Below are 27717 nucleotides of genomic sequence, written 5' to 3'. Positions count from 1 at the left end.
CGCCCGCCCGCCCGCCCGCCCGCCCCTTCCCTGCATCTGCCTATTTGACATTTTTATTTTTGAAATCCTAAATTAAAAAATAAAATAAAATATGATGCGCCTCCCTCCGCCTTTTTTCCTCCTGCTTCCTCCCCCGTTCGCTGTCACCGGCCTGGGGAGTGGGAGATAGCTGATCGGCCGTGGGGGGAACTGGATGAGCGAAGAGGAGGGGGGGAGGAGAAGGAAGAGAAGGAGGGGGAGAGGGAGGAGAGGAAGAGGAAGAGGGGAAGGCAGGAGAGCGCCTCGAGGAGGACTTGGTGTGTCTCCCCCCTCCCTTCAGTCGGGGAGCGAGGAGACCCAGAGCTCGCGGGAAGGAGGGACGGAGGGAAGGAGGGAGGGGAGCCCCTTCCCCTGCTGGCAGGCTCCGGGGCTTCAGAGCACATCTGAGTCCTCTTAGGGCGGCGCGCGTGTGAGGCAGGCCTGGCGGGGGCGAGCGGGCCGGCGAGAGCGAGCAGCGCCTGGCGGGGCCCTTTTAATTGGCGGCCTGAGCGCCGAGCGCCGTGTCCCCTTCTGCCTGCCATGGAGTCCTCTTTCTACACCGCCGCCCCGCAAGGCAGCCCCGACGGCTCCTCGCCTTTTAGGGCATTTCCCGGCGGCGGCGGCGGCGGCGACAAGTTCAGCTCCGCTTTCCTGACCGCCAAAGGGCAAAGCGGCTTCGGAGACGGCCGGAGCGGCAGCCGCAGTCCCAAGTGCCAGAGCCGCTACAGCCAGGGGGAGTGCCCGGCCCTGGAGGCCGGCGGCGGGCAGGGGGCTCCGGCGGCCGCCTCCTTTAGCAAGTATCACCCGCAGCCCCAGCAGCAGCAGCAGCAGCAGCCGCCACCTCTCTACGTCCAGCGAGGCCCTTGCAAGAGTCCGCCGGGCGGCAGCCTCAAGCAGCTGCAGGACCCCAGCGGCCACAACGGAGCCCTTCAACTCTCCTGCTACGGTGAGTGCCCGAATCGGTTGCCTTCCGGGACCCCTGCCTTTCCGCTTACCTCCCCCCCCCCTTCCTTCCTCCCAGCCACACGCGTGCACACGGTCGGCAGGGACTTTACTGGGCACTTTATAGGAAGTTAATGCGGGTTTAGTATTCCCCACCTCTTCTGCCAGGTGAGAGAGTGCTGGCATCTCAGGGCTTCTTGGTGCCTAGGAGGGGCGGAGGAGGGTGGACCTGGCCAGGGAGCGGAGATGGGAAGCCGGGAGGGCACCATTCGAAGGACCAGCAGACAACCGGCGTCTCCCCACCACAGACACAGATCGTGGATGGTCAAAGGTTTTCAGCGGCGATTTCGGAACAAAGAGCCGTTCTAGTTTAGAGTCGGTCTGAGGCGGCTCTACTGCTTTCCTCCTCCGCCATCATAAACACTTTGTGGCCAGTTCTGTCCTCTGATTCCACTCCACTGGGACAAGTCGAAGTTATGAGCTCCGAGTGGAGGGTCCAGATTCTGACAGCGGCCTTCAGTTTCCCTGTGTGCCTGCTGGTGGCCGGGTCAGGTCCCCGGGGCCTCGCGTCTGATGGCTTCATCCGAACAGAGAGCCCAGAGAAACCCCGAGCTGTCCCCCCCCCCCATCCCCTCACCGCTCCGTCCAGGATTTATTACTGCCCCGCGCTTGAGATTGTGAAGCGCCGCACGTCATTCTCGGTCCTTCCAGCATCTCCTCCTGAACTGGCTGCGTGGAGACCAAAAGCAGCTGCAATCCGAATTCATTCTGACAATTGAAAGACCGGGTTAACACGGCAGGCGACTGTTTGCTGAGGCGATTATTCTGGGAGGTTGATTTAGCGATAAGGGAAAGTGAAAATAGGATTCTCTCTCTCTCTCTCTCTGCGCGCCCCCTTTCCTCGTTCCTCTCGCAAAACCGCGTCTGTGTCCTCAGCCCCCCCACCCCCCAGCCATTCTAAATAAGTTTGTTAGGAAGAACACCGCCGTGTTTGCAGTCAGCCTCCCTTGTACCGACACGTCTTCAGGATCGGAGGCGACAGTCCAAAATGCAGGATCTTAGAAAGCGGGGTATTGGATCCTTGGCTAACAGGGTAGAGATCTTAAGCTGCTTTTCCTTCTTCCCCTTGCCCGCCTAGTCAGAGACAGCCAGCACAAACACACTCCCCGGTTCTGTTTGTCAAGGGACCCCCGAAAACTGGGGTCCTCCTGGTCCAACCCAAGTGGATCCCTTTGAAGTCTCGTCGATTCAATCGTTTCCCGTGAGCTGGATTTTAAAAGTCTCCAGGGGAAGAGTCGATCCCAACAACAGGGAAGGGAAACTAAACTGTTCCCGAATTGGAAAAGACACCTGGGGCACATCCTAAATCGAAGGGTGGACAGGGCTTCCCCCTCCTTAATTTGCCCCTGGCGCGGGGTGGGGGGTTCCAATCTGCCCCTCTGCCCGTCCATCCAGCCAGGCCTTTCGAAGCAAGAAGCTCAAGGCGGGGTGGAGGGGAGGGGCGGGGATGCTTGCGTCCTTTCTCCCACTTCGTCTTCCCGGCGACCCTCGTCAGGTTGGGTAAGATGACCCCAGTGAGACTCACAGCTGAATGGGGAGGTGACTTCAGATCTTCCCAGACCACAGGAGACGCTGCCTCAGTCTGGCGCTTGCTGCTGGCCGTCCAGCGGCTGGCTCTTGAGTCGGCTGCTTTTCCAGCGCCGCTTTTGGCCCTTTGGAGGGCCCTTTCTCTCCCCCTGCCCTTTCACTTTTCTGGTCTCCAGATTTAGGAAAGGTGGAAGCAACCCTCCCCGCCGCCGCCACGGACTACTGAAGGCTAGAAGTGTTTCCTGACTAGAGGAAAAGTGACAGGGCCCGGGGTTATGTTAACAAGCCATCCATCACTGGGGGAGCAAAGAGGTCCCTGTTTGTTTCTGCGCTCCTTGGTTTCATTCACTGCCTCAGATAAACCAGCCGGTCGGCGACGACTAAGGTAGATCGGGACTTTGGGGCTGATTTCCCCCTGTCGGGTTCCCTCGCTATCTTTTCTACAGGCTGAAAGTCACAGTACCAGGCCAGACCTGTGGCGCAACCGCGCAACCTCCGCAAGCGCGCAGGGAAAGACGGCAGAAAGCGGAGGGGTATTTGCTGGGAAGAACGAAACTCTAAACTCTCTGCTGCTGCTAAGCTCTTCAAAAACGTGAAGGGAGAAAATCCAACGTGAATGGCCCTGTAAAAAAAGGAAAGCTCTGTAATTGTAGGGCTGGGGGCGCCCCAGCTGGGAAACGCTGTAGACTGAGGGGGGCGGGGGGAGATCTGTAGTTCCGTTTCCTTTCGCGCTCAAGAAATCAACCTAAGTGCGTTTTCGCTTTGCTTACCCCACTTGAAATTATATGCATTCACATACAGAGAAAGGGAAGTACCAGAATCCTACTGGTTTCGGAAGGTTAACGGTGTGTATCTTATTCCTAATAACGTTAAATCCTGTTGAATTCGAAGGGAATCAAATTGGAACCGAACTAAACTGCAGATCGGTTTGTTAAGAGGGAAAGGCCACCTCAAGACGCCTCGGTCGATCATTTTGTGACAGGGGGTCTCTGCTTCTTCTTATTGTTCGACGCCAGATTTTCTGGTAATTTCCCCCGCAAAAGGGAGCGCTTAATTTGCCCTAGAGCCCCCGAAGGAGATTTAGAGAAGAGCAGATTGGAGGAAGGCACAAGTCTTCTTCCCTCGGGTAACTGTGGGAGGGTAGAATGAGAGAGGACTGCACTTTTGCACCCATTACCACAAAAGTGGAGTCACATCGAATTGAACGATCAAGCCCTTCCAGCCAGGCGAATTGGCTGATGGTGAGGGCCGGGGTCTTCCTCGGTCCCCCGAGGGATCCAGCTTGGCCGAGGCGAGGTTTCCGAGGCCCGCTCGGCTAAGGGGTGCGGGGGCTGCTTCCTCCCAGTCACTAAGAAGCACCAGCTCACCTGCACCAAGAGTTGGCCTCCCTGGCCTTTCGCCTTTCCGTCGCTTCTTTCCCCAGTGAATTTCAAAACGATTAATTCACAGGTCCGTCCGGCAGGAAGAGTCCCTCGTAAAAATATTCCTCCACACCTACCCGGCGGGATCTGGTTTGAATAAGCATTTGCACGGTCTCGGCCTCCCCTGCATGACTCGGATGGTCACTTCCCCGACTCTCCAGAAGGCCCTGAAACTGACAGCCTTCCAGATGTGAAGGCGATTGCTTCGGTCTCATTCCGAATGGTTCTGTTTGGCCCGCTTTGCGTGCAAAAGGAAGGGACGGATCCGTCTACCCCAGCGGCCCTGATGGCCTATTTGTTTTGTCAAATCCCTAAATAATATTCTATTGGACTAAGTATGCCAGGGTGTGTGGGTTTCCTAATACTTTTGTTTACAGTTTACTCATTGGCACTTCTTAGTATTAAAAACCGTTAAAAGCTGCCTGAGATCCTCCAAAATTGTAGACAGCCTCTATTACTGTGAACTTCCTCTCGGAAAAATAGAAACACCCCCCTCCCCCCCAATCAATAATGGCAGAACTCCCTACCAGCTTTAATGCCGATTTGTACTTGAGTAGTAGAGTCCTTTTAACTCCATGCTAAAGTTTTGTGTGATGTGGCTTGAGCGGGGGGGGGGGGGTGGGGTGTGGCGTGGCAAGGGAATGTAATGGAAGCCACCTGGGTTGGTAAAACTGGTGAATGAATTACAAACCGGAGCTGGTCCCTGGCTGGCGGAGAGGGAGATGTGCGCATCGGGCGCACGAAGGCCGAGGGGAGGGGAGGCCTTTCTCTCCGCGGCCCTTTAGGCGGGCCAGGGGAGAAGAGTCTCGGTCCTAGCCGCATTTACGCGTCACCGATGTTGGGTCTTTGCTGCAGGCGTCGAGGGGCACAAAGGGACTAGCTGGGCGGCTTCCACTGGGCAAGCACCCCACCCCCTTCCCCGGCGCAGCTCCAGTATCGCAGGCTGAACCTAGGAGCGCTGGGTCAGCCATGGAACTGCCGGTAAAGGCAGGGCGAGCAGCAGCCCTCCTTGCGGCGAGTTCGGCGGGGCCCGCCCGCCCTTTAGTCAAACCTCAGCCGGGCTCCCTCAGCCCTTCCAGAGGGAGGTCCGCCCGGCTGCAGTCTCTTCAAGCGGGGGAGGAAAAAGTGGAGGGGGGACCCGGGCAGAAAGCAGAGCCCGGAGAACCCCGCGGCCTAGAAGTGACTCCAGGTTTTGGGGCGCTCCCGCTCTGGGGCGGCCGTGAAGGTCTGCCCATTGGCATCAGTGGGGTTTGCCGGTATTAAGCGGCTGAGGATGGGTCTTCTAGGCAGCCGAAAGTGTCGCTTGTCGCTTCCTTCCCACCTCTAGCCTGGCCGACAAGCTTCAGCCAACGTCAGCACAGGAAACCCTCAGAGATCCCGCGTCAACTGCGCTATGATTTCTCCGCAGATGAAGACTGCAGACGGCGCTTCCCGCCACCAGGACCCATCTTCAGCCTCCCCGCTGAAGTTCCGACCCCCAGCCCCGCGGTCTTTGTGAGCTGCTGGCAGGGCGTCCTGCCCAAGTCTTTCCAAGGCCCACGGATTTTGCCTTCCCCCCCCCCCCCCCCCCCCCGCAAATTAATGAGATTTGACCAGAGATTTGACCAGGGCTCCTACTTCAATGGCGTTTCCTGGCGAGTCTTGCGACAGGGCCGTTTGGGGATCCTTAAGGCAGCGGCGGCATAGGGATGTGGCTTGCAAGACATTTCATTTAGTGGGTAGTGGAGCGCCAGTTCCCAATGAGAGAAGAGCCAGGGCCCCGGGTCACCTGCTCAAAAAAGGGGTTCGGATCCACTGGATCCCTTCAGAGAAACTCAGCTACAGCTTCGCCCTTTCTGAGTTCCTTTTTGAAGAAACATCAGAGGAAAAAATAGACCTATGTCCTCGACTTCCACCATTTTTTTTTTATTTTCTTGGTTGAGCGCGAGTTAAGCAAGAGCAGATTCCGGCTGACTCTACCCAGATCAGACAAATGAGAACATGGATTTGGTTGGTCTGTGAATCGGGGCCTTCACAAGTCTGACGATAGGGAGGAAGAGCGAGACCGTCTGAATGGGCGCAGGGAACACAAAACATAGACTCGTGGGACTTTTTGAGCCTAGTAAGGTTGAAGTGGGCCCTCTTTTCTTCTTTCCGATTAATAGGAAAGAGGAACGTCGAAGGAACCCTACCCAGCTATTCAGGAATTGTCATACACACAGAGACTGATCCATGGCACCTCTAAGTTCTTATGGGGCTTACTTTCAAACAAATGTATGACATGCAGTTGTACTTTCATATTTTAAAAAAATATTTAAAAAAAATGCCTGCCTGTTTTTGCCTGCCTGTTTTTGCACCGACTTCAAAGCGGAATGGCCCCAGAATGGCAGAGGAGATGAACTAAGGTTCTGCACTGTCTGGGATTGCTGATGAGGCCTAAATAGGACCGAATTTTCTTCTCTGCCCTTAATACAACCCTCTTTGCTCTCTTAATTCAAAACCAGCGGTTTATTCTTCGGCAAACTGGAACAGCAATTAAACTAAAAAAATAGAGCATATGAGTAGACTAGATGTTTGGGTTAGAAGTGCGGGGGGGTGGGAGGGACGTCGATGACTCCTCCAGTGATTTATGACTGAAAGTTATCTGAATTACTATTTCCCCGGTTTGGAACGGAGATAAATTTCTCTATAAGGCAATACAGCAGTGCTGTCTAGAAATACGGATTGGGGAGGGGTCTGGGGCGCGGGGGGGGGGCTCTTTGGAGGCGTGCGGGAGAACGTGCCCAGGGATGTTTGCACACCGGATTAAGAGAAAGAAAAACTGCTTTTCCTGGCACAGGAAAATCCGAAAGTGCCAGGCCTAGCAGCTCATAACGACCTGTTTTATTCTAGGGCGAATAACCAAAGCGGCCCATAAAGCAGCATTGTTGGTTGGGAGATGGAAGAGAGGAGCGCCGCATCTTTTCCAAGCGGAATTTCCCGGCCCTCTTTTTTATTTCCCTGTAAATCCGCAGTTGGGAAACAGCCCCGAAATGGTCACTCCTCAGGGGCAAGGGCTCTCTGCGGGACCTGCGGGTTGCCTCTTGGCTAATGAGGACTCATCCAGAGAGGCAGTGGGAAGGCTCTTTCTCGGGGCTCCTCCAGAAATAATCCTGAAGGGCGCTGACCCCTGCACTTTAGGAAATCCGCCCCCACTGAGCTGGAAAGGCGCGCAGCTCGCAGCGAAGATGCTCGGGGTGGGGAGTAAACTACTACCATTTGAGGGCCCCGCGTAATACAGCCCATGCTTTGTTGATGTTTGCTTATTTTGTCGCTGCCTGGATGTCTTTGATGGATCAGTTTGAGTCCAGAAATCAAAGCGGAGTATTAAGAAAAAGAGCCCCAACTACACGTATGGGGCCAAATTAAGGCATGTTAAGGCCCTAAAGGTACGACGTGTTCGAAGGGGCCCACAGCATCACGCCGATTTTAACATTGCCACACAGAAATTCTTCTTCTGTTTAGAGACCTCGCAAAGTCTCTCATTTGTAGGCTTCTGTGTGATCCCAGTTTCCCATTCCTGAAGCACCGACGTGGGTTTTCTCCTTGGATCGCTCCCTTGCACGCGTGGCGGACCTCTGTCGAAAACTGTGCTGCCCTTCTACAATCTGAGGAGACCCGCAGCCTCATTTGGCGGCCCTGCCTACTAGTCTACCCACAGACCACAGCACCCCAGAGCTGGGTGGCACCGGAAGCCCCTTTGCTGTACCCATTCCGATGCACCTGCCGGTCAACTGGTAGTGCGATCCGGGTCGCCGCGTGCCAGGAGCAGGAGGAGAGGGCACGCGGTGGTGGTCTCGAACGGATCTTTTGCAAAAGGAAGCCCATCGTGTTAATTCAAGCATGCCCAGTTACAGGCTTATCCAATGGATGCATGTTTACTGGGAAGTAAATCGTATTGAATTTATCTCTAAGCAGGCGTGCGTAGGATAGCAGCCTGAGTCAAAGATACAGGACATGCACAAGCACCCATCTGAGGAACGTTTTCCCCCGAGCTCCACGTGGCGATCCACCCATGGACTTCGGCCGCAGAAGCGCCGCCTGCCCGCCCGTCGAACGACGGTCTCAAGGAGGAAGAGCAGAAGAAGCTCCCTCCCTGCTGGAGGGAAGGTAGCTTGATCGCTTGGGTTCCTGGGGACGAGGTCAACAGCCTTCTGCAGAGGGTGTCAAGGCCACCGTGCCTTTTGAAGGGGCCCCGGTCTCCGGGGCCCCAGGTTAGCAGGGAAGCATTGCTCTCGGAACTGGCGCCAGTGCGTCCGATAGCCTGAATGGCTGAAAACGAACCAGGACGGGCCCGAGTCCCACGGAATTCTCATTATTTTTCCCGACCGAAATCCTCCTTTCCGTGGGGAAGAAAAACGGCCATTTCAAGACCCAAGAGGCACCACTTGAAACTTAAGCCAGCCCAGTGCAGCGGTCAGCCCGTGGGACTCGGATTTGGAGGAAAGGGTCACCTCGGGCCGGTCCCTCAGCCTGAACTTTCTCTTCTGGCACGGTGTGGGGAGGATCAAATGGGGAAAGGCGAGCAAAGGGATTACAGGCGTCCTAACGCAACAACAGCCTTCCCCAGAGGAAGAGCCGACCGGTCAGTGCAGGAGTCTCCTTTGGGTGTCACTTGGCATGCGCAGGATCTAAAGGTTAGGATCTGATTTGGGAACGGTGGCTGAGATGTTCAGACCGAAAGCTCGTTTCCACTTATCGACTGGGAGACGCTCGGGACATCCAGCCTCTGGGGAATTCTCCTGCGCAAACCGTTGAGCACCCCTTTCCTGGACTTTGCACATACAGAATCTGGCGGTGTCTTTCGAAGCTAACTCTCGTTAACCTGAGGCCACACCATTTTTTCCTAAGAGAACCGGGAAAACATAAATAGGCCCCACTAAAACCTCACTGATTTTTTCCCCCACTTTCGCAACATGGCGGGCATTGCTAATGTGTGTGCTGTGGCTTGTGAGCAGGCCAGCTGCCATCACGACTTGGGCACTAAAAACAATCGGTCTGGCTCAACGCGACTGTGAAAATTCTGGGGCGCTCCGATTTGTTCTCCAGCTCTAGGAAGGGGGTTTCGAGACCGACCAAATGGCTTTTATCTAGCCGGCCAGGAGCAAGGTTGTCACTCCTTGCAGGGCTGTTGTGCTGTCCTGTGCAGGCCGAAATTCAATAAGGAAACTTTTCTTAGAATTGCGATGCAATTAAGGAAAAAGTTTCGCCTACTGTCTATTGATTTCTCTCGCCCATAACAAACGTTAAGTGCGGAGAAACCCGACAGGATGATCAGCGTAGTAGGGTTCTTAAATGTAATAAATTACCTCCATCAAACTAGTGGGAAGTAAATCTCTCTGCATAGTCACCCCGCTCAGAACAGACCTCAGCCGGAGTGAGAAATTTACGAGCAGTTCCACGCAATGGATAACTGGCAGAATTGGCCTGGCCAGGCATGGGGGACACTTTCCCTTTCAAACCGTGTAAAGGAAAGTCATAATCTAATTGTGAAACTAAACAGCGCAGACTTGTTGAACTATCCGTGATCTGTGCTTGAAGATGGGAGGAAAAAACCCTGAATTTCTAACAGAAGAAGATCGGTCAAAATATTTCCATTACCCTCCAGTGATATTGCCAAAGGAAGGCGAAGTATCCGGAATAATGCTGAATAAACTCCTATAACTTGCAGGGATCATACTGTTATTAATGTTGAGCACATTATTGGAAGTGAATGTCAGTGATTCATTGGAATTTGTTTCTATGTAATATTTCTAATCTACTATAGGATTAAAGCATGCTTACACTTTGAATAGGTTGAAGTAGAGCTGAGACTGTTGTCCTGTAGGGAGGTTTACTTTCGATAATACATACAAAGGATTGAGCTGTGGACATTTTATGGTCATCACAGCCTAGAGTTTTTGGCATCGGGGGTGGCGCTTCCACTCTGGTGCGGTCATTGATCCAGAGTATCTGTAGCGGAGACAGGAATTATTTCTTTGGTTAGGCCGCATTAAGGGGCAGTAGACTGTTAAGGGATGGTCCTCTGTTCTGACCTCTTTCCTGTCGAAGCTATTGGCTTGAGGAGGTTTGTCAAATGAAGAGGAGTCATGTCCCAAAACCATCTGAGGAAGGAGAAAGAGCTGCGCGTTTGTCTAGCCTGCACATCGTGGCTGGATCCTTTTCCTCTATCCTCCCCTGATGAACCAGATCAGGAGCGCTTCACACACATCGCATTCTGCGTCTAGGCGGTGCGACGATCTGCTATCATTGAGTGGCTCATATCTGCGGCCTTGCCACTTGCTTGCTCTCGGCTTGATGGCATGGGCCAAGGTCACCACCAGGAGTACAGACCTTCGGTGGTAGATTGGGGGTATCACCATGTCTGAATCGGCTGTTTGCATTTCCCTTTACCTAAATAAATATATATTTTGCAAGTCGAAAAAGGAGCACCTCAAGGTGAGGGAGAAAGGCTACTTTTCTGTTAGCAAGGAGGGTGTTTTTAAAACGTGGGTAATGAAGGGTATACAGAGCCAGCCTGGTTAAAAGCGGTGAACTCTGATCTGGAGATCCGTGTTCAATTCCCCGTTCCTCCACAGGAAGCCTGCTGACTGACCTTGGGCCAGTCAAAGTTCTCTCAGCACTCTCTCAGCCCAGGCAGAGGCAAGCAGTGGCAAAAAACCACCTCTGTCTCTTGCCTTGAAAGTCCTACAGGTGTTGCCCTAAATCAGCTGTAACTTGAGGGACGGACACACACACACACACACACACACACACACACACACACACACACACACACACACACAGGGTATTGTTCCTCTGAACTGGCACAATCCAACAACAACCACCACCTTTATTTGGCATTTAAAATAGATTCTAGAGCGTTGCCAGACATTTTTGAAATACAAATCAAGAGTACATTCAAAACGCAGACAGGAAGACTGTTTATAGCAGTATAACTGGCACAATCCCTTCTTCTACCCCCTTCGGACATTCCACCTCCTTCTACTGAATACATAGGCCGTCCCTTAGGAACACACTGGATTGGAGGCGCTCTGAAGTGGGACTCTGAAACCTGGATTTGTTCGATTTCTGCATACATAGAAGCTCTTGTTTGAAGCGATGAATTCGTGTTAGGGGATTCCAAATACACACTTTTGCTGAAGGCTTAGAATTACCCGAGGACTTAGACGGAATAGATCTTGGTAGATAACGGGGGGGCGGAGGCGGGGGAGTGTGTGTGTGAAAACAAAGCGGGCGACACTGTTTTCAGTCCTCCCTCCCCAACCCTTTCTCTGCCCAGAGGTTTCTTCTACAGCTTAGCTGGGGCCAGCTGGAAAAGCAAAAAGCAGCTGAGAGCAAAGCAGGTGTTTTCCAGGTTCTGCTCCGATGCCTTAACCAGGAGGATTCAATACACCTCCTTCATCCCTGCCGTCTTCTGATAAAGACCACCCTAGCCAGGCAAGGCACCAGGGCTGCAGCGGTTACAGACGGGATGAGGGGTCACAGCCCAGACTGAGCCGAGAAGGGAAGAAAGGGGCTCTGCACAGATCCTGCAAAATCGAGCTCGTCATAGCTGGACGGGGGGGGGGGGGGGGGGCGGCGGCATGAATCAAACATTTACACTACAAACTTTAAAAAATGGTAAAGGACCCACCCACCCCTGCCGAGGAAATATTGGAAATCGCGAACACAGAAGACGTTCAAGAAAGAAAGAGGGAAGTCAACAGAAGAAAGGGGGTTGTTTCGCGGGGAGCCGCGTTGGTCTGCGGGAGACCAGCTAGATCCGAGTCCAAGGGCGCCTGGGAAGCCAGCAAGTTGTTCAAGAGTCAAAGCTCCTTTCCTTGCGTCAGAAGCAAGAGGAGAAAGAGCAAAGAAGTGGAGAAGACGACAAAAAGGAGGCGGAGGCGGCGCGGTCAAATAAAAGCAGCAACGTTCCCACTGAAATCAATTGGGCAAAAGAAAAAAAATCGTGCTCAGAAGGGCAAATGGAAGATTGCAGAGAAACGAGGGAGCCGATTTTTAAATATATATATACTTTGACTGCTCAGGAGAAAGAGGGACCGCGGGCACACAGAAAAAAAAAATCCGCGGGAAGATTCGAACCCAGGGCAGCCTGTGGGGCGCCTCCCCTCGGCCGCGCTCCTTTGGCCAATCTAGTGGCTACCTCGGGCCGCTGGGGCTCTGTCCGCCGGGCTGGAGGCTTCTGACCCGCCTTTCGCCTCCCTCTTGCACAATAGGGGTCGCGGGGCCCTCCCAGCGAGAGAGGAGGGGAAGGGAAGCAAAGGAGCTGCCCAGAGCAGCTGGCGAGAGTCGCCCGCAGTCCGGAGTAGGTCCTGCCTCGCCTGCAGGCTCCGGAGCCCTCTCCGCCTGCCCATGCGACCCACCGGGCAGCTGCTGGCGCCGGCAAATGCAGGCCTGAAAGGTAGGACTTTACCAGCGAAGACTGTTTCGTTTAGACGGAGGGTGGAGGAGGGGACTGGCCCGTTTTTTGTTGCTCTTGATGTGGCCGCCTTGAGTTTGGGAGGAATCCTGTCTGCAGCAGCGTTGAGCCCAGACCTCCCCCTCTCTTCTATGCATTCTTTCTTTTCTGGGCAGGAAAAAAGGGTTTCCTTTCCCGTTTGGCCTGTTTATTTTCCAGTTGCCCTGCTGCGGAATTAACTCTGCTTTCTCCGGGTTATGCAGCCCGGTCAGGGCTTTGCCAAAGGCAAAACAACAAGGAGAAGGAAGAAGAAAAAAGTTTCAGTATCACCCCACCCCCACCCCCGGCTGCCTTTGAAAGCAAGCCACCCACAGCAGAGCAGATGGAAGAGACTCCGGCTGGGTGAAGAGCTGGGAGGATGCTTCCCAAATGTTTCTGGCTGCATGTGAACACCCCATCTTCAGCAAGACACTCTGGGGCCCAGACAACACATCTGAAGGGTGGGTGGGTGGCTGATCCGGGCCTGCCAGCTGTTTATGTCGTGCCGCCTTTGAACGTGTGTCCAATGTGGTTGCATGACTAAATTGGAGTGAGTGATTCACCGCTGCCTTTCCTGGGGACTGCTCAAAACAAGTTGCGAATCAATAGGGAAGTTTTGGCTGGATGGATCAACCTCCCAAGTCAATGCACTGCGGGCTTCAGGAGAGCTCATTCACAGACTTGAAGGTCTCAGAGCCAGCAGATGTATTTTCCATATGATGCATTTCCCTTGCAGGATGGAGTGAGGCTCTGCTTGTTAAAACTGGCTGCTAAGAGGCCTGCTGGCCACTCACCTCCCATTTCTGATTTGCCTATGTTGCTGATGATACAGCTGGCCCCATATTTAACACTGGTGTGTTTCACTATCAGTGTACAACCAAGGTGAGAGAGAGTTAGAATTAGGGTTTTTTTCCAGCTAGGGAAGGCCAAGAACCCATTTGTATCCCAAAGTTATCATCATTTCAAGCCATCGATCATCTTTTCTCCAAAGAATCCATGGCAGTTTTGGCTTAGTGGGTGTACTGAGGATCTCCTTTTACAGATGCATAGAAATACAGTCCCCAGCATTCCCTTGAAGCTCCAGGGACCGAAAGCCAGGAACCACAATTCCCACCGCTGACAGAGGCCGATGGGAATTGTGTAGTTCCTGAACATCTGAGAGTCAAGAGGTTCCCCTACCCCTACGGCCTAGGGAACCCTCGCGGCTCTCCAGATGTTCAGGAACTACAATTCCCATCGGCCCTGTCCCAGCGTGGCCAATTGGCCATGCTGACGGAAAACTGATGGGAATTAATTCCCTAATTTTGTTGGAAAACGCGGAGTTCTGACAGGAAAACAGGTGGAACAATTTATTGTGTACAGCTGTGTGGCAAAGAGGGCTGGAAAGTGAAGGAACCACCTCGTGTTTCATGATAAGCTGGTGTTAAGAAAATAGATACACAAATGTCAGCTTGTTGTCTTCTGAAAGGAAAGCCTTGTCTTTCGGTCAATAATATGTGTACATGTTTGGTGCTGATAAACTTGTGAAGAAGTAAAGTATCCAAAGGAAAATGCCCAAACTTTACATATTAAGCATTTTTTTAGGGAAAAAACCCCCAAAACTTCAAGTTAGCCACAGCCCTTTGCGCAAATACCTGAATATCTTAGTTGGGGATGGGGAGATGTTGACACACAAACTGGATTTTGTTTTGTTTTGCATTTTGTGCTGGGTGTAGCATAGTGGCTGATGATGATTTAGTTGCTGCTGTCAAAATCAGAGCCTTTGAAGCAACCTGATGCTTTCATGGGCTTATTGATATTGCCAGTTTCATTTGGCATAAATCAGATGTGACCAGCAACAAGGGAACCCAACAGGCCTCTTCCCTTTTCCTCATGCTAAATATTGCGTTTTACATATGCTGTCAATCAATATTAATTTTTTAAAATGCAGCCTTGAGAACTGATAATTCATTCTGTCTTTCTTCATAGTTTCTTTGTATTAGGATAATTCTTAAGTGTGAGGAAGGGCTCCCCTGCATTATGTGTACAGTTTGATAACAATGCAGGCTGCTTTGTTTGAAAGTGACTGCCTAGCCAGTCCCATGCAGATTTACTTAGAAGTAAAGGCCACTTAGCTTAATGGGTCTTTCACTCAAATCACTGTGCTTAGAATTGTAGCCTTAGAGCCTCACATAGTTCAGTAGTATGAATCCAGGAACCCTGCATTAACTGTTTTGGTGAGTCAGGGGGATTAGTCAATTATTCTTTCTGTCCACTGGTAAATATTCAAAGGCAAATCCTAGATTTCTATTCTGGTGCCCCCTTAAGTTTGGCTTCAAAGTTTCTGGCTGTAGGGGCCCAAAAGGGGAAGAAACCTCAAATTCTGCCCTCAGTTGGGGTCTCACACTGGGAAGTGTGTTCCCTGGCATGTGGATATGTCAGTTGAGAGCTAATGGGATGCCACGGCTAGACTGGAGTGCTGAGGAAATTGCACCTCTGGCCACAGACATTGTGTGACCCTTCTCTTTCAGTCTCTGTGGTCTGCACTGACTGAAATATAAATTCAGAAGTGACTGTAAGCACTTCAGAAAATCAGAGTTCTGTCTGGGCCTTATAATGCCAATTTGTTGGATGCATTCATGCACTTGTTCTGTAGCCTTCAGTAATCTTTAAAATAATCCTGCAAGGTAGGTCAGTATAATTATCCTCATGTTACAGATGTGGAGCTGAGAGATTCTGCATAATGCCATCTAACAAGCTTTTGGATGAGTTGAAATTTGAACTGAATCACCTGTGATACATAGAAGAATTGGTTGGGGGCAGGAGGATGCGGGAAAGCCTGGTTGTATACCTGTAGTTTAAGATAATTTTGTAAAGATTAGATGACAGCACATTTGCTTCTTTTCCTGAATGTGGTTTTATTTATGTAATTAAATACAACCTTGACAAGATACATATGCACAAAATTTAATCTTGCTGTGACCCATTATGGAACAGATACATCTTTTTAAAAGCTGAGGAAAATGTTGTTGATTCTCTTTCCTTGGGTGAAGGCAGTCTGAGCAGAATAAGAGATAGGAAACCGTAGCTAGGATGGATTTGTGCTGAAGTTTGCTGGAGGCAGAAGAGGGATTTGTGAATTTTAGTCCCACTGATCAACTACAGTTTTAGAGATGCTCTATGATACAGAATGCTGAACATGTTTGGTAACAAAGTTAAATATGTTATAGTTTTCCATGTTGAAAGTGCTAGACAATCCCTCTTTGGTACTATGAAACCTACTGATTTCTCTTTATCCCATGGCAGGTCAGTGGATTGCACTGATCAAGGAACATACTACAGGTGGCACTGGCAGTGGGAGTTTGTGGCATCCCTGGGCAGGTGCAGGAGGGCTTGTGGTTTTGGTGACTTTCTGCCTGTTTTCTCCCTTCTGCATTCCTGAGCAAGAAGCAAAACCATTCCAAGGCATTATGTGTTGCAATACACCCAAGGGTGAGAACATCTCATGCCTCAGCCATGTATCCTATGAGTCATCCACATAAGTTGCACACTGGTACATTATAAATATTTCACAGTTTGTGGCAGGGCTTCAGAGAGTTACCACAGGCCCCTAGACAAAGATTCCCTCTCAACCTTCCCACCCACCCCAAATGTCATGTGACAACAACATTAGAATGAATAGGTGAACTATGGTCACTTTTCCATTCCATTTATATCTCACCCTTCATTCGACAAGCTGAAGTCACCATAACAGACTGGATTTGTGAAGTAAATCCAGTCTGTTATGGTATACATATACAGACAGAGAGAGCCTATCTGGGTCTCGTCTTATAATGCCATTTTGTTACTCGTGACTATTTTGAAGTATAATTGCAAAATGGTATTCTTAGTTGGATTTTTTGAGCTTGCATTTAACTTTTTATGTTGTGCTATAACTTAAGGTTTGTTTTGGTGAACAAATCTAATAAGCTGTTGTGCTTTATGGACTATTTTTTATTGAAAAAGTATAAAAATTTCCTCTCATGTAATCCTCACAACAAACCTGTGAGGTAGGTTAGACTACTAGTGGCCAGCCTGTTGACAGCTCCTCCTTCGTTGCCCCTCAATAATGATGCATTTATAGCCACATATCATCATTGCCCTAGGGTGGCTAGGGCCCCAGGAATCCTATGACATAAATTCCTGCCCTGTTTTCATTCCCGTGTCCCTTCCACCTTCGTCTCGTATGCACTGCCAGGCTTTCCCCAGTCCAGTTTTGATCACCATGGCTTCACCCATCATGACTCACTTAATACAGTTATGTTGGTGTGTGCTATGGAGTAGACATTCTATCAAGCAACAGGGTTGGTTACATGCAGCAAGTATGATGGCCTCCTCTCAGATTCTTCCTAGCATTTTTAGCCCATAAAATGAAAGCAATGGCTAAAGAGATTTTGAAAAGACAAAGAGTTTACGCGACATGAAAAATAGAAAAGGTAGGTTGTCTACCTAATGTCAAGTTTCATTTTGATTCCCATGATGCCTCACATTTTATTTAAGAGCTGGAAATAATTTGCCTACATTCTCAACAGAGGCCTCAGAAGTACCCTGTGAGGAAAGCCAACATTTGTAGCTGATGGATATATACTGTGGGATACAAGGGGTCAGGCTAGCTTGAAAAGCTTTGGCTTTTGTAAAGGCCCGCCAGTACATTTTGATTTCCCAAATCATGACTTAGGCTCATTCCGCACACGCAAAATAATGCACTTTCAAGCTGCTTTCACAACTGTTTTTGCCATTCCGCACAGCTTCAAAGAGCCCTGAAAGCAGCTTGAAAGTGCATTATTCTGCGTGTGCGGAATGAGCCTTATGCTCTTAATCACACTATCACCCCCAGTTTTGTCTGGTGTATACATGCAGCAGAATTTGGAGTAAAATTCAGTACTAGAGTAGACTGTGCCACTTCAGACTACAATGGGAGGGTTCCGTATTTGAATCCCATATGAAAAACTCCCTTCAAATAATGAATAAGGAAATAAGGCAGAAAGGGTCTTTTAATTTTCTGTTTTAGTTTTTCAGTCTGAAGTGGTACAGCCCATCTACCACCTCAGAACTTTATTGCTCAGACCCACCTCATTCTGCTATACATATAGAGCAGATCTAAGCCTCTCTCAGGGCTTTGATATGTTTATTGTCATGTTAAAAGAATGACTATGGCTGCTCGATGGTTGCTTCTCACATGATGAAATTAATACATAGATTGTACCTCATGTAGAACTTTGCAATTCCTTATGCACATCACCACGTGCAATCAATGCATTTTCCCACATCTGCCCCTTGCTGGAACATTCTGTCAAGTGGAATTCCCTGCCACATGTGCATATGTTTAAACAGACACATGTACATTCATGCTCAGCATTTGTGCAGTTTCCTGCACAGAACCAACAACTTCCAGAGTGCTCACGGTGTTTGTCTGTTGTAGAGAAAGTATTGTGACATAACTATTTATGGATTTGATCCCACTTCATAAAAGGGAGATAGATACATAGACAGTGGAAGTACCTGAATGCCTTCATACCAACCAACAATAATATTGTGTGCCTTAGACAAAATGGGTTCTGGGCCACAAAGCAGTAATTTTCTTAAGGTGCCATGGTTTTGTTTTTTATTGCAAGTGCACAGAAGTGACATCCATTGTAGAAATTCAGAATTAGGTGAAGCAGCTCAGAGGATCATGAGTTTGGGGGAAAGCCTTCTGTCACGTGAGGCTAATATATTTGAAGAAGCAGATAAATGTTATTTGGCTTTCTGTGAACTGGAAAAAGATAGACCAGGCAAGAGCAATGAATGTATCACTTGTGAGTTCACTGCCTGAACACAGTTCAGTACTAAGCACAATGGATTTGGAGCAGGGCTGAGATGTGCTTTGAAGAAACATTAGTAAAATATCTTTATTAAGCAGTTCTGATTAATGAAGGAAAGCATCATTCTAAGTGTCTGTGACAGTCATCACCTTCATGCTCTGTAGGGGGTTTCTTGGTGGTATCAGGACCAAACAAAATGTTGAACTACATTGCCAATTCCCTCCTTTGGGGGAGGGAGGTCTATAGATTGAACAAATAAATAAATTATCTCAGTTCACATTACCAGGCAATTCTTATTATTGCAGAAGTGTTATGTCCCATGTATTTCAAACAGAGCCAGCATGGTGAAGTGATTAAGCATGGTGGGATTTAACCTGAAGAACTGAGTTCAATTCCTCAATCCTCCATTGCAGCCTGCTGCTAGGTGACCTTGGCCTCGTCACAGTTCTCTCAAAACTCTCTCATCCCCACCTGCCCCACAAGATGTCTATTGTTGGGGGAGGTGGGGAGAGTGATTGTAAGCTGCTTTGAGACTCCTTTCAGTAGAGCAAAGCAGGGTACAAAAAACCAGCTTTTATTCTTCTTCCTGTAAAGGCATTTTGTTGTCTCCCCTTACAGTCAATGGATTTTGAAAATGCAAGATGGTGCCCTTATAGGCGGATTCCGCATGGGCCAAAAACAGTGGCATGAAAATGGTGTGAAAACAGTGTAAACCCTTTTACACCATTTTAACGCTGTTTTCATACACACCCATGCAGAATCCTCTATATAGTGTTTTGAAGAAAGTCAATGCTCTGAAATCTCAATCTTTAAGGTGCCACATGATAATGTCTTTTTGTGCAACAAGCAATCACAGCTGCCTTTATTGGATTTTCAGTTTGTTTGTTATAAAAATCTACTGACAGAGAAAGAATTCTTTATATTTGCATATATTTAGTGTACAAATAAATTCATGCTTTGCTGTGTCTTTAGGACAAAAGAGGGATTTCCTGTTTAATGTCAGAAAACACTAGATTCTCTGAAACTTAACTACCGGTATGTTTTCCCAAACATTTCACATATTTGCATAAGATGCTGTGGATTCTTGTGAGGAAAATATAATCTCCACCCTACACATTACTCCCCCCCCCCAACATAACCCCCACCTGCTTGCTCTTTCCAACTTGTTGCCTGATTATGATTTAATTGCAAATGAAGCTGAGGAAGAGGAAAGCAACAGGGAAATGTGTTGCGTTAACAAATGAAGACAGAAACAAATTGGACAACTTCCCCTCTCTAACATTCCTCACGCTCTGAATTGTAAGGACAGCCTGAGAATCAGCCACTGCCAGTGCTGGCAAGCTCCCTGCCCCCTCCGATTTCCTGTCGCAAATTCCAGTATCTTTCATCTATTGGAATCTAAAGTGTTTATCTCTTTTCCTCCTTCCTTAATTTCATTCTTTCCAGACCCCTGCAGATAGGCATATCTCAAAACACTTGGGAAAACGGAAATGGGCAGGGAGCAGAGCTTGACATGGGCTTTTCAAAAACTTCAAAGCAATTCCATTGGTTTCCATGCATCCCAGTCCTCCACTAGCATGTGCACATGTTTATTATTTCTTGCCCACCCACCCCCAGTCTGCCACATATTCCCTCAAACCTAAGGAATGCTTTGGCCAGGATCTTATTTGTGCACCATCGACACACAGGTATTTGTCCACCATTTCTTCACTGTTAGTATTACTGCTTTGCATAGAGAATAGGAACAAGAAAATTAAAATCCTGATTTACAATTCCATCCTAATCACATTCTTATTTATGTATTTGTCCTGCCTTTTTCCTTACTATGGATCCAAAGCAGCTTATGTTTTTCTCTTCTTCATTTTATCCTTACAGTAACCTGGGGAGGTAGTTTTTGGCTGACAATATATGACTAGCCCAAGGTCACCAAGCAAGCTTTCCATGGCCAAGTTGGGGATTTGAACCTGATTATTCCTAGCCTGACATTCTAACCATTATACCACACTGGCGTTCTGCAATGATAATGGTGTGACTCTGCTTACAATGGCACTGTGAGTGGCTTTATCCAGGCACGGAATTTCAATACTTATTTGTTTGCTCACATGCCTCCACCACATACATCTGCTGTTCCACAGGCTGGGAATAATAAGATCAGCTGTAAAAGGAAATAATTACTCTAAGAGGGAAAAGCTTGAACTTATCCCTCCTTCCTCCAAATGGAGCAAACTGAAAACTAAAAATTGCATCCTCCATAAAATCCGGCCCAGCTTTTTGGTACTTTGAGAATTCAGGTCATAGATTTGTAGAGTCCCAATCTTGAAAGGGACCAGAGGGCCATTAAGTCAATCTTATACTATGAACTCAAGTATTACCTGCCTATGCAATACTTTCTAAATCTCAGTATGCCATGAAAAGAGTAGGTGATGTGCTTGCAGTTATTTATGGAGAAAATGGTTTCAGACAATTAATGTGAATACATTGAACAAGGTGCTGTAAGGGAAGGCAACTCTATCCCCATACCAGGGTCATAAACCAGCATAATTTAGGAAGAAATTCCTTCTTACCTGTAATCTGACAAACAGACCTTTTGTATAAACAAAGTTCATCCATGAAAACATAGCTGGGGATACCTAACTTCAGCCTATCCATGCAGCTAGACAGAATGCCCAGGGTTGTGGGAGCCCTAAGATTTCCAGCATCAAAAGATCTCTGTGGTGTTGAAGAAAGCCAGGAATGTAAGCAAACAGGAATTCAGGAACAAGCAAAATGGCTTGTGTGATTGTCCATTGAACTGGATTTCCAAACAATCTCTTTGCCCCAACAGAGCCTCACTAGAGGTTTTTTTTTAAAAAAAAAACTCCTGTTCCTTCCTAGCTTGTCTCTCCTATTTCCATGAGTATTGGGTTCACTGGCAATTATTGGTAAGCAGGACAGATTTTTCAGTGTTTAGTCATCTTGTAAATCCTCAATGTGTCTAGTTCTTTTCCAAATAGGTGCTTTCATGATTTAGTCAGTAGTCTAAAGTTTGAGAAATCCTGAAAGATTAAAATCATGAGAGAAACAGTCAGTTCTGAGAATGCTAACTTGACATTAATCGTACTCATTTTTAGCTGTTCCTGCTCCTTTATAGGCTTCTTAATGTCCTAAGCAGGGTGAGGGGGTATTTTTTTAATCAAGGATTCTGGAACATTCACATTCTTCTATGGAAACAGCCAAGCTGGAAGTCAGCTAAAAGGAGATATAGGTTTCTTCCCATGTGGACAACCCCCCCCCCCCCTTGGATTGTTTTGCCACAGACAGCTTTCTAGTTTTCTTATGTGGTTGATACAGACCTCACCAGAGAAGGGGTACAGAATGGTTCTATAATCTCCCTTTTCATCCATTATTGCCTTGTGCGTGAAATTCAGCAGCAATTCTGAATTCCATGGGGCAGCTGTGCCTCTAGGATCTGCTGCCCACTTCGTTTGAGAGGCTGCTCCTGATTTCAGCTCCATCATTTACTCTGGCCATCCAAGTCTAAGTCTGAGACTGGAGGGAAATAATGGAGGGGGAAGTGGGAGAGTTCTTCAAAGAGAGGGCTCCTCTCTCCACAAAAGAAATAAGACGTGTGACATTGTAGCAGCCATTTAGAGCTGTGATTGATGGAACACTCTGGGGTGCTTTGCCATTCAGATCAGAAGCCCCGAGCAGTGCTAATGAGTCCCCCATATTGGCAGCTGCTGTTCAGACAGAATGCCAATGCAGTAAGTCATGTTTGAAAGACAGAACGAGGTAGAGGGAGGAATGGGAGGGGGTATGGGGAGGGAGCTGACAGAGGCTGCGAGTTTATTAAACTTCAATTTAACTGCTGTTGAAATATGCTCCTCTAACTCAGGGCAGCAAAGGTTAATGGAATCCTGTTTGTAGATGTTTTATGGTGCTCTTCTGGGATACATATAAAAGACTGGGGCATTCTGAGTAATTTAAATAAATATTTGTTTAGACTGTGTAAGGAGAACTGGGAGTCATCACGTATTTTTTTCCCTTCTCTCTTTCCACCCCTCCCCCCAATTATTTGCACTTATGATGGTACAGCTCTCTGATTTCAGCTAAAGAAAATAATAGCCACAGTCCAGAAAAAAAAGTTTGGCATATATAAGTCTACAAAAATCCATTCTGTGCAGTTGTAGGCCAGAACCCTTTTTTAAACCCAAATTGAAGAAGACAGATGCAAAGATTAAATGAAGGGCAGAAGCTACCCGCAGTTAGTCCTGATCATATCAGTGTTAATGATTTAGGCACCAGACAATTCTACTCTTGAAATAAATGGGCTATAAAAATGCTTAATTTTGACATGCAGTTAAAATAAGGGTCTTAATTGATGGTCTGAAGCTGTTTGCTAAAAATAACACTTTCATTTTTCACAAAATAATGCAGAAAATATTACTGTGTTGAACGGTATTTTAAATGTTTTGCTTGTAGATAAGAGGTACAATTCAGAGAAAGGTAGGAACTGTGACACATGAATGTTAGGAGTCCCATTAAACTCAGAGGGTTTTACTCCTGAGTAAACATGATTAATCAAAGTTCAGGAGTCTGTTGTTCAAGCAATCAAATTTGGCTCACTTGACTCAGCAGTAAGCCCCCTTCTCCAAGGTGGGGGCACCAATTAATACCATCAAGTCTGTGATTAATAATCAGTTACCAGTCCATTAGTTAAGGGATAAATGTGCTTGAGTAAAAAGGTAATATATGCCAACTTGACTGAACTCCCTGTTGATGACCCCTCCCTCCATTTGGGGACATCTGTAACCTACCCATGTCTTTCTGTGGCTAGTTGCTGCCCTTGAGATGCACAACCACAATAATCAACGAGAGCAGGTCCAAGAGACAAACTGGTGATTTTGTAGTGATTACTTTGCTTCTGCCTTACAATGCGTATTGCCTCTTTCACAAAATAACTTCTAAATGACTTGTAGATGGAGAAAATCAGAAGGGAGCAGATCTCTGGCAAACTAATGTTCATTATAATTATATTTTAATACATTTTTCACAAGACATTCCATGCCATAGAAAAGTTCTGTGCTCAAATTTAATAGCCTGATTTGTTTTAAAAATTCCATGGGATATAATTAGCAATGAGAATAATGTTTAATTAGCAATGAGGATAATTTTTTATTATTTTTATTATCATTTTACTTTGCCTATGCCCTGTGGGGACCCAAAGTGGCCTACAACATTCTCCTCCATTTTATCCTCAGCCCAATGAGGTTGCTTAGGCTGATCGTAGCTCTTTCTGCACAGTACTCATAAAATGTCTTGCAGATGTTTTTAAAAGAACCATTTTGGCTTTTTTTGGTCCACACAGTGCCAGGGAAAGTGTTGCCAGGGAAAGCAGTTCTTTTCCCCACCTCCCCCACTTCACTAACTCTAACTTGCATCTGCCATTTTCTCCCGCTTGTTATTCTTTGTCCCACCTGCCATTTGCTGAAGGTTTGTCATGGAGGTTTCCTCTGCTTGCAGCTCATCCATGCATGATTTCACTGTATAAAGTACATGAATAAAGTAAGTTTAGACAGGTGATCCCGCAAATGTATCGTTTTTCCTTTTTTGTTTGTCTGTTTTGATGAAGGTTTATCAGACTCAAAACATGCACATATTGCAAGTTCTTATATCATGTCATTGTAGCTTTGAAGATACTCCCTCAAAAAAAAAGAAGCAAAAACAACACGTGCATAGGATGTTGCAAACCTTCAGCAAATGATGGGCAGAATGGAGAATCACAAGCAACAGATAATGGGGGATGCAAGCTGCGGTGAGAATGAAAGTAGAAGAGCTTTTAAGTCAGTTGGGGAAAATAAGATGTTTCCTGTTCTACGCACAGCAAGCAGAAAACATCTTGACCCCGTCTGGGGGGAAAAGATCACTCATTTAGCATTTTCTAAAAACAAAAAACAAAAACAACTCAGGTTGAGCAAAAATAATAGATCCTGAAGACATTTTGTGGGGAAACCTGAGCAGATTTCTTCCCTAAAACACTTATTTTAATTTCCTCATGATGTTTTATTTGTGTTGGGCAGCAAGGGTCAGAGTGTGACTGGCTCAAGGTCACCCATCAGGCTTTCTTGGCAGAATGGGAGTTAGAACTTGGAAGTCTCAGATCACGTCTAACACGGTAACCACTACATTACATTGACCCTCTCTAGAATAAGTTGTCCATTTTTTCCCTTGAAAAACAGTAAAAGTGTACAAAATAGGCCATTTCCACACAACACAAATAAAATGTCTCGAGGATGGAAATAGAAGCATTTAGGAGTGAAGTTCTGCACAACTTTCCCCCAAAACATTTAAAAAACATTTTATTTCAGCTCAAAATGTTTTATTTAGGATCTGCTAAACTAGCAATCCTTTTTCCTCAAAACGATTTCAAAATGTTTCCTGCATGCTTTGTGGAGATCAGGAAAAGTTTTATTTCTCTCACCCAATTTTGAAGCTCTCACTTTTATTTCTCTGCTGCTTGCTGCTCACTATTTTCTGCTGCTTCTCCATGCTGTCTGCCATTTGCTGAAGTGTCCTATGGACATTTTCTCATCTAGCATTGACGCTACCTGCCATTTCCATCATTGCTGTGCACTAATAAACTCAGTATTGTCTGCCGATGACATGAATGTGTCATTTTTCCATTTTTCCTGTGTGGTATCTTAGAAGCTACATAGACACAATATGCGAATCAGCAAGGCTGCACAGATTTCGACTCTGTAGCTTCAAAGATTTGACAGCGGGTTTTTTAAAGGAAAAAACTATTTTCTCCCGAAACACTTTATTCTTCTATGGTATGCAGTTCTTTTCAAAACATTTGCAAAATGATTAAATTGTTCTGTGAAGAAAAAGCCATACAGTGACTTTATATTGGGTTCTTTTAAACTTCAGGTTTCCCCCCCCCCCCCCCCGCACACACACACTGAAATTAAATGTTGAATAGGTTTTAATGGGAAGCACATTTCTGAGTGTAGCACCTCCACCCACTGAGATGAAATTCTCAGGGTCTGCATTCCTCAAACAAGGAATCCTCTCCTCTGGCAACATGGAGGGGGGGAAGGGGAAGACGTGCAAAGCAGCAAGAGAGGGAGGGAAGGCTGGCCCAGAGTGGAGGGAAGATCTCTGAGGCAAAGCTGCACTCACTGACAAATTTCCCTACTCTGGCGGTGAAGCAAATTAAAAGTCATTCTAAAAGTGGTCTCACTTGCCATCGAGAGAATGGAAAGTGTAAGCGGGGCTAGAGTAATCAAGTCCATACAAGAAATCTTGTTGCAGTGGACATTCGCCCCCATCACGCAGCAAGTACATTGTGCGTAATCAGCCTCTGACTCACAGACTGGATACAGCAAGCAAGAGCATTTTCCTCCTTGCTTCGGATCCTCAAGGCTATGTTTTAAAAATGAAGCATGAATGTAAAGAAAGTGAAACTCTTTTTCATACTTTAGTCACTGCCTTAATCCCAGTGCTTGATCAGCTTCAGCAGTTTTATTCCAGTCTACCAAGTTTTCATATTGGAGTCTGGCCAGAGGAAAAAGTGGGATTGGGCAAAATTTAGTGCTGTGATCTATATACTGTGGTGTTTCTGAAATACAAGTGCAAACACTCTCAAGCACCCTGCTTTCCTGTTCATGTGAACAGGAGGGTTTGTCCATCTTTCCCCCTGTGGTGCTAATAATTGTTGTGAGAGATTGATCTGAACTGAGGAAAAGGTGCAGCTCCATAACACTCTCACAAGAAATTACGACAGTTGAAAGATCATGAATCAACAGTTGTCCTCCAGTACAGAATGTGTGTATGTTTGTGTGCACATGCATGTGTGTCCTGACCTAAATAGTTCAGGCTAGCCTGGTCTTGTCAGATCTCAGAAGCTAAGCAGGGCTGTCCTTGGTACGTATTTGGATGGGGGTCTTCCAGGGTCATGATACAGAGGCAGGCAATGGCAAATCACCTCTGAACATCTCTTGCCTTGAAAGGGGTACCAGGGGCCTGCTATAAGGCAGTTATGACTTGATGGCATATATCTATATCCATATATCTATATAAAATCACCTCTCCCAGTTGACTGCAAGACAAGGGGATCCTGGGCCTTTGCCCTGTTCCTGTTCTGTTTGCCTGCCTTCCAACCACATAATTCAGGCAAAGTATTTCCCTTTGGCTCTTGCAGGCATGTGGACTGGTTGAATCTGCCTACCTGGAAGAGGAGTATTTGTGGACCCTGTACTGTTCCCCCATCTTCCCTGCCTGTTACAAGCTACAAGCTACAAGCAAACCATTTCCCAAGCCTCCTTATGACATGTACCATCTCACATAGCAGAATGGATCTGCAGTTAGAAAACCCTCAAAGCTAGTGAGATGGCCAGTGGCTGGTGGGAAATGTGAATGTAGGATGAGTCTGTTCAGTGAGAAGTTGTTCGGCATCCCTGCCTCACATACATATCAGGGGATGCTGAGCCATTCTCTGTCCTCTTGCTTTCCCAGTCTTTTCTACAGCCTCTGGGGAAATTGAAACCAGACAGGAAGGCACCAAGCTAATGGCTGGATTGGAAGGTTCCCTAAAGTCAGAAATCACTTCTCTTGGATTTGGAGCTTTTCTGATTTGTACAAATAGGGCAGAGGTTGGATGGTGATGAAGAAAGATCTAACTGCACATATTAACTCATTCCAACAAACTCTTAAGAGGTACATTCTTAAGTAGTCATATAAATGTGGCACTGTTTAAGCACAGGGGTTTCCAAAATTGATTCTGTTTATTTGATTTCATATCCATTTGCTTGGGAGTCTCCCATGATTCTGGGCTGACACTTTAATATTAAAGTAGACATGCTTTTCCTACTTCCTTCAAATATGTTAAAAGAGTAAATTCTTCCTTTGCCTACACTGTAAATATTTTCTCTGTGGTTGTATATTACTGTTAAAAATTGGACTGCACCATTTTTTTGTTTCACCATCTTTAAGGTGCCACCTATTTGTTTTTGCTTCAATTAATTAACAGGGCTCCCCTCATGGAATTTATATTTTCTGACGTTTACTGACTTTCATGTGAAAGAAGTGCTCTGTGTATATGTGTATGCATGTTTAAATCAATAACTGTTGTGAGATTCCACATAATATCATCCAACATAACTACAGGGATATTCTTGTATCCTCTTGATTTTGGAGGATAAAACTAATTCTCACCACATTCTCATAATGGAATGTTTTCCTGTTGGAACATGCATGTAGATTGCCTTCTGTGACTTAAAATTAGTTGCTAATGTCATGTGTTCTATTCCTAGAGTAGAAATTAATATTATTTGATTGTAGAAGTAGGATATTTTTCTGAGGTAATGCCATGAATGCATTTGAATTTGAAATATGACATATGAATATGAATAATGTGGGACAGAAAACTGATGTGGCAGGAGTTTGTTTGGCAACACCAGGACAAGAAATGCAAAAGCATTTGGTTGTT

At 47.1% G+C, this 27717-nt stretch overlaps 1 protein-coding gene across 1 annotated transcript in view; it reads left to right on the top strand.

Moving 5' to 3' along the window:
• The first annotated feature begins 290 nt into the window (after nt 1–290).
• The window catches only part of ALX4 (ALX homeobox 4), a 76470-nt gene continuing 49043 nt past the window's right edge, over nt 291–27717 (top strand). The window contains exon 1 of the mRNA XM_048486310.1: nt 291–964. Within this exon, the coding sequence (XP_048342267.1) occupies nt 559–964 (406 nt within the window). The 5' untranslated portion in view covers nt 291–558. The remainder of the gene's footprint in view (nt 965–27717) is intronic.

The sequence above is a fragment of the Sphaerodactylus townsendi genome, linkage group LG02 (genome assembly GCF_021028975.2).
Source record: "Sphaerodactylus townsendi isolate TG3544 linkage group LG02, MPM_Stown_v2.3, whole genome shotgun sequence".
Lineage (NCBI taxonomy): Eukaryota > Metazoa > Chordata > Lepidosauria > Squamata > Sphaerodactylidae > Sphaerodactylus > Sphaerodactylus townsendi.
Note: the sequence above shows the minus strand (reverse complement) of the source record. Positions and strands in the feature narration are given on the sequence as shown.